The following is an 18,183-nucleotide window of genomic DNA, read 5'->3' as shown; positions in this document are numbered from 1 at the left end:
ACAAAATAGAGGGTGGATTAAAGAGGCAACCTGACAAAGAAATTTCTAACTATTCCTAATATGTTTGGCACAAGGACAGAAGGAAGAACAGAAAGGGGAGTGGGCAGAGTGGGGAGGGGAAAAGGAGAGGAGGCAGGCTACCAAACTGCGCTTTCTGGGTAAACAGATCTCTATGAACACTCTGCTAAAAGAAGGCAAAAAGTAACTGTTCCTGAAAGTGGAGAATGGGGTTGTGGCAAAAGAGTAAGTAGGGCATGAGTCCATGTGTTTGCATGCATGTACATGTGTGTGCATGTATGTGAGTGTGCATGTGTGCAAAAGACTGGAAACCCCTTCTACCAGAGGCTGACATCTAACAATGTATACAGAAAAAAATGTCCATCATCATACAGATAGCTCAATCTGCCCAACACAGACACAGGCACCGCTGGACACATACATATGTGCATACATACATAGCACACACTCACACATATATCAAATATATGTGCTTACTTGCTCACACATTAAATATACACATATGCACATACACACATATACCACATACACGTGCACTCACACATTACATATTATTCATACATATACACATAAAGATACACACACACATAATTCCTTGCTGGGGAGTGCCATCTATATTAATCAACTGTCTTATTTCTACCATTTCTGTCTGTGTATCCTTGGTCCAACTCAGGACCTAGAAACCCCATCTGGGGCCCCCCAAGACTCCATTATCTGCCTATAATAAGGTAAAATAGAAAAAAAAGAGACTTTTTGTACATTCAGGGGAAGTAACTGGCATAGAAGTATGTTTTGGGTGGGAAAAGGAGGAAAATTTGAATAAATTAGAAAAGTTACAGGCAACAGCTGCAGTAGACAGGGCTGCCCCATCCTGGTTGTTTCTTTAAACTCCATCAAACCAACTGTGAAAGTGGCATGGAAAATACTCAGCACATTAATTTTTGTCTCTTGGTTCTGCTTGTGTCCAGTAGAGCCTTCAGCAATGCTAATATTACTGTTCCATGACTCCTGGCTGTCTTTCAGGGTTCAGTCAGCATTTGTCAGTCACACCAGAAAAATTCTGTGAGGACTGGGCTGCGGGAGACTGATACGTCTTAGTAGTTAGAGTACGTTCTGCCAAGTCCTGCCTTCCATGGCCAAGACCTGCCAGGGCTTTCTGTGATTAATAAAGTAAGATGTCTGCAATAAAACACACATCTTTCCATTTTCATGGAGATAAGTGGCAGACTTATTTAAAACCATATACTGGAGCAGCTTGGAGATGTTTAGTACGGTGTTGTCGGTGACTTCTTCTGATTTGCTTTGCATTCTAGGGAAATTAGAGGTTCCAAGGACATAAATGTTTTCATTAATTTCGGGTTGTTTCCACTACAGTATTACCAGAAATCTGTGATTACAAACTTATGTGTTCATTCCTTCTTGTTGGAATGCATCATTTTATAGTTTTCTGAAAACGTATGTCTTGAAGAAGTGTATCTGATAGGGTTATGCCTAATCAGCTAGAAGACTGCTTCTCAAAGCCATCTTTCCTCATCACCTGGGAGGGAAACTGAGGCAGGATAGAAAGAGAGGGGACATCTTGGGGACAGGTGGGAGAGGAGCCTCCTGCCCAGGCATCCATCTGAAGCCTCTCCCAGTGGAGAAGCAAGAGTGCTGCCCAGTGATGAGCTGCTTACAGCCATGTCCTGACTGAACTGTAGTTTCTAGGAATCTTACAAGAAACCCTAGTTACAGGAAAAAGACATACGGAACTTGTTCAGCCCAAGAGCTTTCCGATATTATTGTATCAGGTTATCTCTTGACTAAGGCAACCCTGGAGCCACTCTAGAACCTCACTTATCAAAGGAGAGAGAACATGAAAAACGAGAGCCATCAGAAGGGTGTATGTGCTAATTGTAACACAGTGGTGACTCTGCCTTTAGGAGCCCGTGCTGGGGTGTGTAGTTTCTCTTGGAGAAGCCCACATCATGCTCTTGGGTGTGTCTTTCTTTCTAAGCCCCTATTTTTCTCCCAGCACTCAGGCTTAAGTTTATAAAATGTCTTTAATAACGTTTCTAAGTATGGGCCAGTGTGATAGCTTAGCAGGTAATGCCTCTTGCACTGCAAGTTTGGGGACCCCAGTCCAATCCCCAGAGTCCATGTAGCATTGGAAGAGGAAAACCAACTCTCACAAGTTATTCTTTGGCCTCCACACATGTACTGTAGGTAGTACACACATTGTCCCCAACACATCATCATTATCATAGTAATAATAATTAATAATAATAATTAAAAAAATTAAATCTCCAGTTTTGCTCGAAATTGACTAATTCTGAAATTCCTTTCTGTATCGATGCCATGAATCCTGATTTAGACCAAGTTGCAGAGTCCCTAAGAGATGAAAGGACCTGACCAGGCTGCCAAGAGTGACAGTGTGGAGCTGTGCCTCTGTTCCCTTAGTGCTCTAAAATGTTTGGAAAAGGACACATGAGGCCTCACTCAGGGATTGAGTTAGAACTGAGTTAGTCTTGGAAGCCCAACTGAGGAGTCTATTTTTCCTTAGTTTATTGGTATTCTCTCAGTTTTGGAAAAAGCTCCAATATAGTTCATCTGTTTGGCCGTCATCAATGATCCAGCCAGCTCATAGGTGGAGAAAGCAAGATGTGAGAGAGCGTCAAAGGGCTCGAAGCCCTGCAGTGGGTGGAGGGGCCGGAGCACCCACAGCCCCGTTCTACCTTCACTGAGCTGAAAGCTGTTCTCTGTCCTTCTCTTTTCCTAAATCTTGTGAAAACTTTTGAAGTAGCAGGAATTTACCATGTATCAAAATGCATCTCGCTCTTTAGTTAGGTCTCTAGACAACAAATTGTTACAAGCTGTTAGCATATTAATTATAGTTTATAGAGAGGAGAACATTACTGTAAATTACAACTAGATTGTTTTTTTATTTTGCCATCTTGTACAATCTAGGATATTGTGCTACTTTATAAAATGTGCATAACATTAGATTATGTCATTTCAGGTTTTTAAACTATTTCAAATTTCGTTTTTAAGGTTTCTGGTCCATATTTAGTATAACCCAACTCTTACATGTTATTTTTAGTAATAACAATTTATACTAATTTGAGTATGGCTACTAAGCTACTGTCAAAAATGACTTCTAAGAATTTATATTAGTTTTATTTTCACATATGCATGGCTACTTTTTGGTTTGTGATTTTAGAAAGGGAATCAATTTCTATTTTTATCTAGTTCATTGGCAGTTTATCTAAAACTATATACCTGATGCAGTTTGCATGCCTTTGATGAGGCACTGCTGCCTGTCTGTAGTTGAACTATCTATCCACTGGGTACCTCAAAAGAACACTGACCAAGGTCCTCTGCAGTCTTCAATGCTGGCTGCCTGTTCTTTTGACTTTGGACAGTTTTAAGTCTCGAGGTAAAAGATAGATGAAGACAATCTCAGCACTCGGGAGGCAGAGGCAGGTGGATTTCTGAGTTCGAGGCCAGCCTGGTCTACAGAGTGAGTTCCAGGACAGCCAGGGCTACACAGAGAAACCCTGTTCCGAAAAACCAAAAAAAAAAAAAAAAAAGAAAAGAAAAGAAAAAAGATGGATGAAGACATCTGAGTGATCAGCTCCTTGTTTGCAAGGAATCAACATTGGCCCAGGAGAGCAGATTAAAATCACAAGGTTTCTAACTGGGAAAGGAAAAGATATTATAACTAAATATCTGTTTTATGTATAAAATTATTTAAGGTCATGATAAAATATTGAACAAGAAAATTGCAACAAGGAACTTGAGAATAATGGCTTACATAAAATATAACAAATATGTAAAGTAACATGGTTGAATTTACACTATTGCCAACTTTTAAAGATTTTTGTAGACACAGTTTGGTTGTTGTTCACACCAGGGTATTGCTGTGTAGCTCATGCTGGCCACCAACTTGGACCTTATTCTCCTGCATGTGAGGATGGCAGACGTGCTGCATCATGGCCATGATCTTGGATGTAGATGTTTTATTAATATATTTATTAATAACAAGCACTTGTCAGGACAAAGTATCCTTGATGTTGTCTTCATACATCTAAGTGAGGAAACTCCTCTTTAACTGTGACTGTGCCTGCCAGGAGACCTCCAGGCCTGCTGCTGGAGAGGCAAGGGGGCGGGGGGCATCTGACAGCGTAGACAGACATAGACTCGGGGTGTGCTGGGAGGGAGATGCTTCACAGCTGCCTCTGCTAGCCACTGTCAGGTCTGAAAGGTGCTGGGGTTCTGTGCCTCGTTGCTTGTTAAGGGCATCATTGCGTAATTGAACAGTTCCCATCCTTCCGTCTGTCCAGAAGGTGCTGATGTTACTCAGGGATGCAGCCTGTACGGGGAAGGTAAAGCCAGTATACATTACAGACTAAATGGAAATGCTCTCATTAAAAATGAGAAACACAAACAAACAGTAAAAACAGAACAACCCAAGGCCCAGGAGAATGAGTGTTGACAGACAGTTAGAATTCCTAGCACCTCATGGGAAGGTTTCCAATTTGGGACATAATGTGATGCAGCCTAGGTGTGGGCTACAACGTTAAGGTGCAGCATTTCCCCAGCATCTTAAGGCCCTGGGATCTACCCCAGCTCTTCACTAAGTAAGTAAATAGGCAATAAACCAATAAGTATTTAAGTACAACATCTAAACACTTTCCTAAACATTTTAATATTTTCACTTTACAGTGACCTTTGACCTTGAGTATAGAGGTCAGGTTGAGAGCTATGTGGAGTTCTGTATTATTTGTCTTTTAGGGCCACAGAACATAGGCGGCTTTCTTGCTTTTTATGACTGCAACCATGGGTGCATTTCTGTGGAGAATGAATAGTAAGCCAAAATTGTATTCATGTTTAGAATGCTTGCAGCTGAGTTACTGTTCCCAGGATATATGTCTTCCCGAGCCAGAATTTTATTTGGTATCTCTTCTGGAAATTTTACTGTGTAAGATCAAACTAACCATAAATTTTAGTTCACTCTGTTTTCAGAAATTGTTCAGAAATGGTTTAGATATTAAAAACTGTAACTACCAAAGATTCCAAATTTTGTTCTTGTTGTTGTTTTTCATGACAAGAATTACTTTTCTCTTTCTAATAAGGCAAGATGATTTTTGCCACCAGCCAGTAAGGAAGCCGAGGAGGAAGAGCAATTGCAAAAGCGTTGATTTTTATTAAACTAAGAGGAGCTGTCCATTCCTAAAGTCAGAGGAGTAACATTAGGTTAAAAAATGGCAACATGCCAGGCGTGGTGGCGCACACCTTTAATCCCAGCACTCGGGAGGCAGAGGCAGGCGGATTTCTGAGTTCGAGGCCAGCCTGGTCTACAAAGTGAGTTCCAGGACAGCCAGAGCTACACAGAGAAACCCTGTCTCGAAAAAACCACCAAAAAAAAAAAAAAAAAAAAAAATGGCAACATACATGCTTTTCGTGGAACTTGACGTGATAAGATCTACTGTGGAAACTCATAAGCATTCACTATGAATTTCACCACATTTTGTGGAAAATGATTAATTTTAATCATCGGAGAAAATGAACATCCTGTCTATTCATCAAGAACATGGAGACAATGTGTGTCTTAAATTAAAATGCTACTAAAACTTGAAAAATACATAGGGAATGTTTTTAATGTCTAGGATTGTGCAATAGTTCACATAAAATGACATAAATCATGCTAATAAAACTAAAAGACAAAATTTGAAAAAAAAAATGGCAACATACAGAGTCAGTATTAAAGCTGCTGTTGTAGCCTAATGCTGTATTCTCAGTAATTGTGGCATCTTTTTTTAAAATTAATTAATTTTGGTTTTTTGAGACAGGGTTTCTCTGTACAGCCCTGACTGTCCTGGAACTCACTCTGTAAACCAGGCTGTCCTCGAACTCAGAAATCCACCTGCCTCTGCCTCCTAAGTGCTGGAATTAAAGGCGTGCGCCACCATTGCCCGGCTTAATTGCAACATCTTGATGAAACACAACAGTGGTTTCTTTTCACACCTGTCTGGGTCAGAGTGGACAGCTCTAGTACTGTTTGCTATGTGGTTTTTAACTTCTGCAATGTGGGTCCACATCTGCCTAGTACCGTCCCATGATGGTACCAGCAGCAGACCACAAGAAATGGCAAGGTTACCCGGGGACAGGAGGGTATGCTAGTTCTTCTTAAGACCCAGGGGGCAGCTGTATATTTCAGTCCAAAGACTGAAACAGGCAAGGGAAAGACTCGCCCCAGCTTGATGGCTCCCCTTAGGATCTTTCACTGTTCTGATGCAGAACGGTGCTCGCACTCCAGTGCTGTGCCCAGGAGGACAGTCTTGGATGTTGCCTTTGTTAGAGGGTGCATGTTGTGCTCAGATTCTGAGCACATTGGATGCAGGCTGGGATAAGCTATGCTGTTTCACAGTTAGGTGTAATGAGAATTATTTTTAACGAGGGATGGATTCATTGAGCTATAACCCCGTGGTGAGCTAAAAAGCTTTGATATCCTCTGCTTTTGGGGGACAGATCTGCAGAGTTACATAGCGGAGAGCACAGACTCAGGACAGGAGGACAGGGAACTGGGGATGGTTGCATTCACTGTGTCTCTAACTTCGAGAGACGTTCTTTGCTATACCAAATGTCTCCCTTTTCCTAAAACCTTGTCATTCGGCTCCCTCATTCTTTCCATGCCAGTATACTACCTAATGCTTGTGATGGAGCTATGCAAATGAAATAAACCTATAAAGTTAACAGTGCTTGAGAGCGAGCAGTCAATAGGAGAAGCCCAAAGGACCCCACATTTTATAAGAACTGTAAAATTTTCAGTATTGTCAAGGGTTTTTTTTTTTTTAAAGATTTATTTATTTATTATATGTAAGTACACTGTAGCTGTCTTCAGACACTCCAGAAGAGGGCGCCAGATCTCGTTACAGATGGTCGTGAGCCACCATGTGGTTGCTGGGAATTGAACTCTGGACCTTCAGAAGAGCAGTCGGGTGCTCTTACCCACTGAGCCATCTCACCAGCCCCTGTCAAGGGTTTTTAATGTTATTAAAAAGCAATTTAAAATCTTGTTACAAACACAAAAGAAATATGTGGAACTAGTCTGTGCACTTGCTGTCAGTCTGAAGCTAATGTGTGGGGTTGGAGACCTAACTCCACAGTGCTACTGAGATCACCTTGCGATATCAGAAGGAAAGAGCCGGTCTGTTCATAAATAGGAAGAAAGACTGGGATCGTTTGACAGTGACACTTTTTAGTACCTAAAACATTTTCTCAGGTGTGTGACGCTCTGGACTCTGTCTCCAATACCAAGGAAGTTTCTGCTGATCAAGTTCGTTTAGATTGAAACACACTAAACACACGTTTAAACACACGTTTAGATTTAAAGCACACTAACTACATAGTTTTATGAACAACTTGGTATTTCCTGATAAAAGTAGGAATTGGAGTAATTTTTCAAGTGAACATGATGAATAAGACTATGGGTGAACTATCCGACTTGCTATTGCTGCTGTTCCCTCCTGCAGTGTTAACTGGGAGCTTCAGGCTTAATTGTAAATGAACAAAGGAGGTTTGTTTTCCTGGTGTCTGAGATGTAGCTGGGCTGATAAAGGAGCAGGGAGGAGGAGGAAGCTTCCTGGAATACAGCAGTGACCAGTGGTGTACTCTCTTTTTGGAAAGTCACCCAATCTAATGTCACACTTATAATGCAAAGCAGTGGCACACCAATAGCAGTTTGTAGCAGGCTCGGATAAAATGTTCCAAAATTACAATGGCTTGGAATCAAAGCTCTGGCCTCTTCCCAGAAGGTTTTATCTCAGCTGATGACGCTCCCAGTGCCTCCTTCCTGTGTTTCCATCGTGTCTTTAGCCCCTGGTGACTTGATGATGTGCAGGCTCCAGCTCTACTTGTTTACAGAGAGGGAAACAAGAAGAAAGAGTTCATCTGCTTTAGATTTTCTAGGATTCTGTATTGCTTTTAAAAGGAAATAAAATTAGGCTTCAGAAATGGCTCAGTGGGTAAAGGGCTTGCCACACAATCATGAGGACCTGAGTTCAAACCCCCACTACCCACATAAAGCACATGCTTGTAATTCTAACAACTCCTACAGTAAGATGGGAAGTGGAAACAGATTTCCTAGAAGCCTCCAGTCAGCTAATCTGATTTATGGGGTACACAGTGGTGAGGCGGGACTGTCTTAAACAAGGTAGAATATGAGGACCAGCAGCCAACACTGTCTCTGACCTCTCTATACTTAGAGCATTATTAGTTCATACTCTGTGCATAAGCTCATACCGATGACTATGCACGCGCCCATGCATGCGCACACGCACACACACACACACACACACACGCACGCACGCTTTAAATAAGGAGATTGCACCAGCTTCAGGCCTGAGAGTTTACATTCAGTCTGGCATCCAGTGTTTGGAAAACTGCTGGGCAGTTGTGTGCTGTAGTGAAAGGCAGCTTTAGACAATGCCTGTCGTAAGTTAGATCACTCTAAGTCTCTAAACCTGTGTCCTTGTGTGTAAAATAACAATTAGTATGTGTGGCCTCTGTCTCAAAACTCTCATTGGATTTGCATTGTGGGACACCATCCTCCACGTGAATATTTGTTGAAAGAACAAGAGAAGCTGGCCATGGTAGTGCGTGCCTTTAATCCCAGCTATAAGAAGACAGGCAGGCCGGGCGTGGTGGCGCACGCCTTTAATCCCAGCACTCGGGAGGCAGAGGCAGGCGGATTTCTGAGTTCGAGGCCAGCCTGGTCTACAAAATGAGTTCCAGGACAGCCAGAGCTATACAGAGAAACCCTGTCTCGAAAAACCAAAAAAAAAAAAAAAAAAAAAAAAAAAAAAAAAGAAGACAGGCAGGCAGATCTCTGTGATTTTGAAGCCAGCCTGGTCTACAGAGTGAGTTTCAACACAGTCAGGACTACACAGAGAAACCCTGTCTTGAGAAACCAGAGGGGACAAGTGAAGTAATATGGTGGCCATTAGACGAGGGCTTCACAAATAGATGGCATACATAGGACACAGGACGATGAATGTAATGTTAGCTGTGCCTTTGGCCCACAGAGATGCAATAATTTGACTTTTCATTTGCATTTCTCAGGGTCGTGCTTCTCTCACAGAAGAGAAAGAGGTGTTTGCCCATGAACATGAAGAAATGAAGAATCTAGAAGCCATTGTTCAAAAGATAAAACCAACTGCCCTCATAGGTAAATATTTTTCTACTCTTGTTCCTTTAATTGGACCTATTTAGCATTGTTTTGCTTTTTAAAATTTATAAACCTTTGGAATCCAGAAAGAAAATAGACACACCCAAGTAGCGGCGTCCTCATAGGCACTGAGGTGTCATTCCGTTCTGCCTTCCTAGTGTAATTTCCGGTATACACATACAGAGCCAGTGTGTGGCCCTGTGCTGGGCGAACCTGCTAACACCTGCCACGTTCAGCTCTTCGGGCTTCATTACACAGTAGACAGCCCTCCCGAGTGTGCAGGAAACTCACCCCCAGAACACTGGGCTGTGCCTAGAGATGGGTTCTAGTTGTCTTCAGTGTGAAGGGGATTGTGGAGAAAGGAGAGGAGAGGAGAGGGGGAGGGGGAAGGGGAAGGGGGAGAGGGAGAGGGAGAGAGGGAGAGGAGGAGAGGAAAGGCCAACTGTAATGGGTAGATGTCTGTGATGGTGGTAAAAAGTCCTGTGGTGCACAGGACAGCCTTGCCATGAGGCCACAGTATACTAGCTATGCCATGAGGAGCCATGCCCACAATATACCACTCACGCTGAGATCCAGGGGCTCTGTCTTCCTAGAAGACAGGGCTTGCACTTCCCATATCATTCCATTCTTTCTCAGATTCTCTAGTGGTTCTTTGTGTGCACAGTACGGTGTGTAGTGTGTAGCTGTGCATGCTGTGCCTTTGTGTGCACAGTACAGTGTGTAGTGTGTAGCTGTGGGTGTTGTGCACTCCTCCCATCCCATCCCAGCTTTGGGAAGTGCAGACAGGAGGGCAGGACAGGACAGGAGGACAGGACAGGACAGGAGGACAGGACAGGAGCTCAGTCTGAGCTGTCTGAGACCCTGCTTTAGAAAAGCAGAACAGATGTCTGCAAATTCTGTGCTTCAAATCTTGAAGAAAGCTATGCGTTTGTTCCCTTTCTGTGTGTGTCTGTCTACTTTCAGTCATAGTGTAATGTTAGCAGCACTTGTGCAGTCGTTGATGATGTCAGGGATAACGATCCAGAATCACGAAGAACTTCACAAGGGTTGTCTGATGCGGTTGTTCTTCACTTAACTTAGACCTTTCTTTCTCCTTTCTTACGTTAGTGTGTTAGTTGCTTTATTCTGCTTCTATCGAGTGGTTATTTCAGCTTCACAGAGGAATGAGGTGATAGCTAATGTCGCTTTATAAAGACACAGTTACCATGGTCTACTCAAAATTGCTTAGAGAGAATGTATTAGACATAGTTTAATTTCCTGATAGAAACACTTGTAACCATAGTTCCTAATGACTGACTAGGACTTCTGACTTGTGAGTCTGATGTCTTATCTGTGACTTATAAAGGCACTTATTGCTTTGTAACCCTAAAGATAATTGGCCTTAAGCAACATTTTTTTCATCACTAGGCTTCTGGGTGAACATTCTGTGCTTTGTTAGGTCCTGTTAGAAGTGAGTTGCCATATCTCATTGTTTGGGGGCCTGGGCCTTTGGAAGAACTGACCAGTGATAGTTCTGATCCCTCGTTTCTTGTTTCCTTCGTAGGAGTTGCTGCAATTGGTGGTGCTTTCACCGAACAAATTCTCAAGGATATGGCTGCCTTCAACGAGCGGCCCATCATCTTTGCTTTGAGTAATCCGACCAGCAAAGCCGAGTGCTCTGCAGAGCAGTGCTACAAGGTGACCAAGGTGAGCAGTCCAGGATGGGTCATTCCCGGAAGCCTGAGCTGCTCCGGGTGTTGATCACCCCTCGACATCAGCCTTACTCCCATCAGAACTGAAAGATACAGGAAAGTCTCCGTCAGTGTTGACTCCTCTTTCTCATCCTCAGGAAATAAACCAACTCAGCAGGTCTTCATGGTAGCCTCCCGTGGGTGACTTGGAAAGTTTTAAATATAAAACAATTAAAGGGAAAGGACTGAACTTTGGGTGGTTATGAAGATATCTTTAGCCGTTTCTTAGCACTGAAGCATACGAAATGAAGCCACAGTTTAATTTTTGCTTAGCTAAATTTTGGGTTTGAATTTTGATGCCATGGGTGGAGGATCTGGGCAGCTAAGCTGATACCCAGCCAGACTGGCATCGGGTCCTCGGCACTCAATACTTTGCTGTTTTAAAAATAAAAAGTTAATTTTATACTGTGTTTGTACTGACATATATTTGATAGCTTGGCAGAAGGCCTTTTGTTCTCCTCAAAGACTTGGGAATATCATAACAAAAATGAGATTGAGTTTTATGCATCTAAAACTTCTATTTTGGAAATATAAAATAGAGAATGTAAACATAGCACAAAGTCATGATACTGTGTGCAAGCCGGAGCTTGGCTCGACTTTGTAATGGTGTTTCAAGCCTTCATGGTCGCTGAGCTAATGATGCTTTGTCAAGGAGCCACTCCACACCTTTCTCTCTTATCTGGGATGGCGGTGTCAGTATCCTGAGTAACTGTAATCTTTATCTCATCTACAGATTGAGTTTTCTTCACATTCTTCCATAGCTTTAAGTCCTCAAGGGAGAACACACAGCCCTTGAGCAGTAACAGAACCGTAGTGTAGTACTTGCACGTAGGATCAGCAAGTGTGTAATTCATTGCTTTGTTTCTGTGTATGTCAACAGTCCTCCTTAGCTTAGAGCTCCTGCCATACACATACGTAATGCGAGTTCAGCTTATATAGCTGTATTTTAAACCTTCAGTGTGTCAGAAATAGGGGGCCTCACCTATTTCTCACCTAATGCTCTGTATTGTAAAACACTGAAAGTCACCAGGAAACTGGACATTAAGTTCTAACCTAACACACCATCTCGAAAATTCATCTTCAGACGTTTGCAGTTAGAAGCCTCTTCAGATGTGGCCACTGGGCCTGTGGTTGGACCACTGCAGAGAACAGAATTGCAGCCTTAGGGAGTCCTATGCTGAGTTCATTCCTGAGCAGGTTAATATAGAGTAAAAAGCACCCTCGCTGACCCCTTGGCAGCACCAACAGCACAGCCCCCGGGCTCACCAGGAGTTAAGCTCTAGACACTCCTAAGCCTCCTTCAGACGGTTCTGTCCTCAGACACCCCACTTCCCTTATCAGCAGTGTGTGTCTGTGTTGCAGGGACGTGCAATCTTTGCCAGCGGCAGTCCTTTTGATCCAGTCACTCTCCCAGATGGACGGACTCTGTTTCCTGGCCAAGGCAACAATTCCTACGTATTCCCTGGAGTTGCTCTTGGGGTGGTGGCCTGCGGACTGAGACACATCGATGATAAGGTCTTCCTCACCACTGCTGAGGTACTGTGAAGAGCTAGTGCATGCCAAGGCTGGATTTGCCCAGTGCGGTGTTTTATTTATTTAGTGTCATAGCTGTCTGTCAAGTGTGAGGAATGCTAAGCAGAGACTAGGAGTAGGTAGCAGTCGCTAAGCATCACTAGTGAGAGTCTTCTCCATCACGACTAGTTTTCACTTCAAAGGAGGGATCTTTTCCTTGCTTTTAGCTACTGATGAACTTTCAGGACATCAGTGAAACAACTGAAAGTATTTTTTTCCAAATGTTGGTAAGTCACATTTCTCCACTGTGAGCCTGCCTAAATAATGGCATTGTGAAGTCTGACACAATATAGTAGAAGTGTCTGTCTTTACTGCTTCAGTACAGAAAATAAAAGCTGCACTAGTTTTTAAGCAGAGATGAGACTAAAACAGGGCACTGCAGGTTCACACGCTCACTAAGGGGCTGATGAGATGGTTCAGTGGATAGAGGTACTTGCTGCCAATACTCATGAGCTGAAGTCAGTCAGCACAGGACTTCATAGTGTAGAAGAACATCTCCTGCAGCTTGGTCTCTGATTCCTACGGGTGTGTCATGGCATGCACATGACACCTCCCCAACCACCATAAATCAATACAAATGTAATGAGGATTATTTTTTAAGGAAACCACTGATAGGAGAAGTAAGCTCTCAATAGGATTTCGGGAAAGTCCCTCAGGGGGTCACTGAGCACACCTGCCAGGCAGTCCTGTTCAGTCGAGAACTGATTTTACCCAGCCGCAGTTTCTTAGACACGGTGGAGGAACGTGAAGCACAGAGAGTGGCGTTATTCCTGCTGCAAACGGTCCTCGGAGCTTACGCTTGCTGTCCGATTCCTTTGTATCCGAGCCTCAGCAGGATCCTGGTGACGTGGGTGGGATATATTTGTCACCATGAACTGATAACTAGCATGCTGGTCCTGCTGTAACTGTGTTCCAAATTTGGGCAGAATACAATCTATGAGTCAGAAACTGGTCAGTTTCTTCTCAACAAATTAAACACTGTCTAACATAATAGCTGAACGGAGCTAAATGAAACCTGGTTGCATTTTCCAGCAAACATGCTGTTCTTTGCACTGTGAAGAGGAATCCCAAGAACAGGGCAGACCCCAGAGTCAGCGACGTGATCTAAGAGCACAGCCTGGGTAGCTCCTGCTATCTCTGGGGTGGATGCCTGGAAGCTGCAAGTGCTCTTCAGGCGGTTTCTTTGCAGTATTGAAAGTGTGACAGTTGATGTGTCTGGCTTGTTTCTTTTTAGTTCAAAAAAATATTCTCAAATTCAATACACACACACACACATATACACACACACATACATACACATATATGCATATATATGTATATGTAATTACTGAGAGTATTTTAAAGTTTTTACATAAAGAAAAGTACAACTATTTCTTTTAGGAAAGCAGAAAATGATCTTCATTCTTTAGCCCATGTTTTCTTCCTTTAACTCTAGCACCCTCTAGTGACAATGTCAGGTAAATACGTATTATTTCTCATTTCATAAATAGTAATTACTGATCACTGTCAAAGGTTCATGGGCTTTAATCTTAGCACCCTGGAGGCAGAACCAAGTGGATCTCCGAGAATTCAAGAAAAGTCTACTGTACATAGCAAGTTTCAGGTCACCCAGAGTTCCATGGTGACACCCAGACCTCCCCCTCGGCCTCCAACATTTTTTTTTTTTCTTTTTCGAAGGAAAATAATGTAATTGGGTATGGTAGCTCATGCATACTTATAATCCCAGAATTTTCAGGGATGGGTCTAGATGTAGGATTTCAAGGTTAAGGTTGGTCTTAGCTACACAGAGAGCTCCAGGTCAGCTTGTACTACATGGTGAAGTAGCAGAACCAAGTCAAGGAAAAGCAACCAATGCCATGGCAACTGGGCTCTCTCACTGCTGGTTTCCTCCCAGCTATGTCATCACAGCATTCTCCTTCCTCAGACAACACTCCCCTGCTTGTTTTTCCTGGTCTTCATCTCGCTTTTAATGAAGACTGCACACACACACACACACACACACACACACACACACACACACACGGTGGATTTAGGGTAATTTTTTTTGCTTCCCACATAGCTCCTTAAGGCAGATCTCTCACTAAATCTGGGTCTAACTGATGTGGCTGGATTGGCTGACCAGCAAGACCCAGGGTTCTACCTGACTCTACCTCCCCAGCACTGGGAGCCTAAGTGTGTGCTGCAGAGCCTTGCCCACACCCCATAGATACTGAGATCCCCTCAGGACCTCATGCTCATTTAAGCATGTTCCCAGCCACAAGGCTACTCTTATTTAAACACTCGGACTCTGAGGGTTTCCTGGCTGGCATTGTTCTTGAGAGCTTTGGATGTTAACAAGATCATGTCGCTCCTTTAACTGAAGAGTTCACTCCCTTTAAGGCCCTTCTTCAGAATGTCATACAATAACAAGCTGCTGACACAGAGGGGAAGCAGTGCAACAGAAGCGCCTGGAAGAACAAATCTAGTGCTGTAGATGCTCATTGCCAGAGGGCCCAGGGAAGGCTGTCTGGTTCAGCTAACCAGCTCACTGAAGTAACAGTTCAGAAATTAGGGTGACTTGCTTTATTCCACAACCCCAGATTTAATCACTTCTGTATTACAGTATACATACACAAAAACTGATTTGAAGGGGTTGGAGAGATGGCTCAGTGGTTAGGAGCACTGGCTGCTCTTCCAGAAGACCTGGGTTCAGTTCCCAATCCACATGGTGCCTCACAACCAGCTGTAACTCCAGTTCCAGGGCATTTGATGTCATCTTTGGTCCTCCAAGGACACCAGACATAGACACAGAGGTGCACAGGCATTCATGAAGGCAAAGGCAAAACATATATACACACACACACTCGTTTGGTCACATATGAAACTGGAAATATCATTGACTGGACTAAATCTGAAAGGTTATTTTTGGATTTTTAAAAATGTATTTGTTGTTTTATGTGTGAGTAGCACATGTGTGTGTACCTGTGCAGAGGTGGATGCATGTGTATGAAGGTGTGTAAGGGTTAGAGATTAACACTGGTTGTCTTTTGAGACAGGCTTTCTCACTGAGTCCACAGATCACCCGTTGGCTTGACTGGCCGGCGAGGGAGTCCGGGCTAGAGCAGTGTGGTTCAGTGATGCTCCTGTCTCTACCTCCTGGTGCTGATTGCAGAGCTGTGCCATGCAGTGGGCTTTAAAGAACTCATCTTTCCAGCCTCTGGTTCTGACTCTTTGTTTTAATTATGAAGAGTGAGACTGTTAACTTCCCTGGTGCTGGTCATAGTCTTTGGGACTGTGTGCGAAACCTGACAGTGTAGCTCTAGATGCTGTCCTTGGCTGTGCAGTATGCAGCAGACCACCAGAGTCGCACGTGTGCTGACATGCATCTGACTTGGCATGGGCAGGAACCTTTTGCTCTTTCCAGCATTTGAAAATTCCATCATAGCACAACAGGGCTAAGTTCTGTCTATCTAATACTTTCATTTTAGACATGAATGTAGAAAAAAGATAACATAGAGTCACACCATTGTGTGCTAAACAGCCGGACAGTTCTACTTTTTACAGTGTGTCAGGTGTTTGTCACTAGCTGAGCTAACAATTCCATTGTTTCTCTCCTATTTGGGATAGTAGCTATGTTCTCAGTGATTTAGATCCCAGCCCTGCCCCACCCTGTGTTTGAGTGTTTTTCTTGCATGTGTATAAGTATGCGCCTTATGCTTGTGGACCAAAAGAGTGCATCAGATACCCAGGGGTTGCAGACATGTAAGCTGCTGTGTTAGGAATCCAACTCTGGCCGTCTCCACCAGCAGCGAGGGTTGTGAATCACTGAGCCAGCTCTGCAGCCCCAGGTTATCAGTGCTGTTGTTGAGCCAGGGTCTCAATGTGTAGCTGGATGGCCTGAAACTCACTGTGCAGACCAGGCTAGCTTCAAATTCACGCAGGTTGTCTGCCTCTGACTCCTGACTGTAGGAATTAAAGGTGTGTCCACCAGGACACCCAGCCCGGTTCTTTTTTTTTTTTTTTTTGGATTGAAATGGTTTTTTTTTTTTAATTTTTAATATTTTTTATTATCTATTTTCCTCAATTACATTTCCAATGCTATCCCAAAATCCCCCATAGCGCCCCCCACTTCCCTACCCACCCATTCCCATTCTTTTGGCCCTGGCATTCCCCTGTATTGGGGCATATAAAGTTTGCAAGTCCAATGGGCCTCTCTTTCCATTGATGGCCAACTAGGCCATCTTTTGATACATATGCAGCTAGAGACAAGAGCTCCGGGGTACTGGTTAGTTCATCATGTTGTTCCAACTATAGGGTTGCAGATCCCTTTAGCTCCTTGGGTACTTTCTCTAGCTTCTCCATTGGGAGCCCTGTGATACATCGAATAGCTGAGTAGTCCTTAAATCCATAAATGAGGAAAACCAACACAACCTGTGGACTGTTCCTACCTGAGCTCTGGTAAGGAGTAGTTGTCTTCTCCTCTCTGTTCTGGGGGAAATGGCATGCCCACTTCAGTAGTAAACATTTAATACCTCTTTGTTTAGAGTTTGGAACCCTGATCACTTTCTCTGGGGCAAAGGAAAGCTCATGTTTATTACTATGTCACAAAAGCAAGAAATTAATTAGTTAAATGAATTTATTATATAATCATGACCAATAGTCTCTAAGTCTAGGTGTCTTAGTCAGTGTTGTGCTGCTGTGAAAAGATACCGTGACCAAGGCAACTCCTATAAAAGAAAGCAGGACTCGGGAGCTTGCTAACAGTTTCAGAGTTAGTCCATTGCATCATGGTGGGGGCATGGCAGTGTGTAGGTAGGCTTGGTGCAGGATGAGCCGAGAAACAGACAGGGTGAAGGAGAGAGAGAGGGAGGGGGGAGAAAGAGACATATAGACACAGAGACGGACACACACAGACAGACACAGGCCTGGCATGGGCTTTGAGACCTCAAAGCCCACTTGACACACCTCCTCCAACAGATCTCCACTTCCCAATCATTCCAAACAGTTCTTACCTGAGGACCAAACCTGCAAATATTTGATCCTGTTGGCGTCATTCTTATTGTTGGAGGTCCAGGAGTTGCCTCATAAACCACATGAACACCGATATCAGTCAGACAGGAATAGTTTATTGAGCATTTAGCCAGTTCTGATAGATGGAGCCTTGGACCAGACTTGGGAACCGGTTGCGACCATGAGCCGGATAGTACAGAGATTTTAAGCCTTGTAATCCACAAGCAATCTGGGCCATTCAGGATTTAGGGATAGGGGATTTCTTTAGGAACATGTCTTGTACATTTATCTTGCTCCCATTGGTTGGGGGTATTCTACTCTGGCAGGGGACTTGCCTTGTTGTCTAACATTCATGTCTTAACTTGCCAACCAGATGTCAGTTACCCACATACATGTGTTATTCTGCCAAATAGGGTGTCAATTTCCAGAGAGGTCTTGGGAACATAAAACCTTGACCTCTACTCAAAATGGAAGTTTTATTCAAAATAGCTTCTTATGGATTTAACCCAGGGACTGTTTATAAAAGCAAAAACTGTAAGAGCTCATACACAGGTACAGGAAGTGCTGTCTGGCACTTGGTTCGAGTCTAAGCTTATTGTGGCTAGCTGAATACTGACTTCTATTGTGATTGGTTTCCAGGAACACCAGAGTACAGAACATTACAGA

At 43.4% G+C, this 18,183-nt stretch overlaps 1 protein-coding gene across 1 annotated transcript in view; it reads left to right on the top strand.

The window, feature by feature from the left end:
* Window positions 1-18,183, top strand: part of Me1 (malic enzyme 1) — a 116,436-nt gene that overhangs the window by 91,145 nt on the left and 7,108 nt on the right. Inside the window, exons 10-12 of the mRNA XM_085827809.1 lie at window positions 9,121-9,226; window positions 10,770-10,912; window positions 12,319-12,492. Coding sequence (XP_085683935.1) covers window positions 9,121-9,226; window positions 10,770-10,912; window positions 12,319-12,492 — 423 coding nt within the window. The remainder of the gene's footprint in view (window positions 1-9,120; window positions 9,227-10,769; window positions 10,913-12,318; window positions 12,493-18,183) is intronic.

This window comes from Mus caroli, unplaced genomic scaffold (assembly GCF_978045245.1).
Source record: "Mus caroli unplaced genomic scaffold, Mus_caroli_1 scaffold_11, whole genome shotgun sequence".
Lineage (NCBI taxonomy): Eukaryota > Metazoa > Chordata > Mammalia > Rodentia > Muridae > Mus > Mus caroli.
The sequence above is the reverse complement of the archived record's forward strand: the minus strand, read 5'-3'. Positions and strand labels throughout refer to the sequence as shown.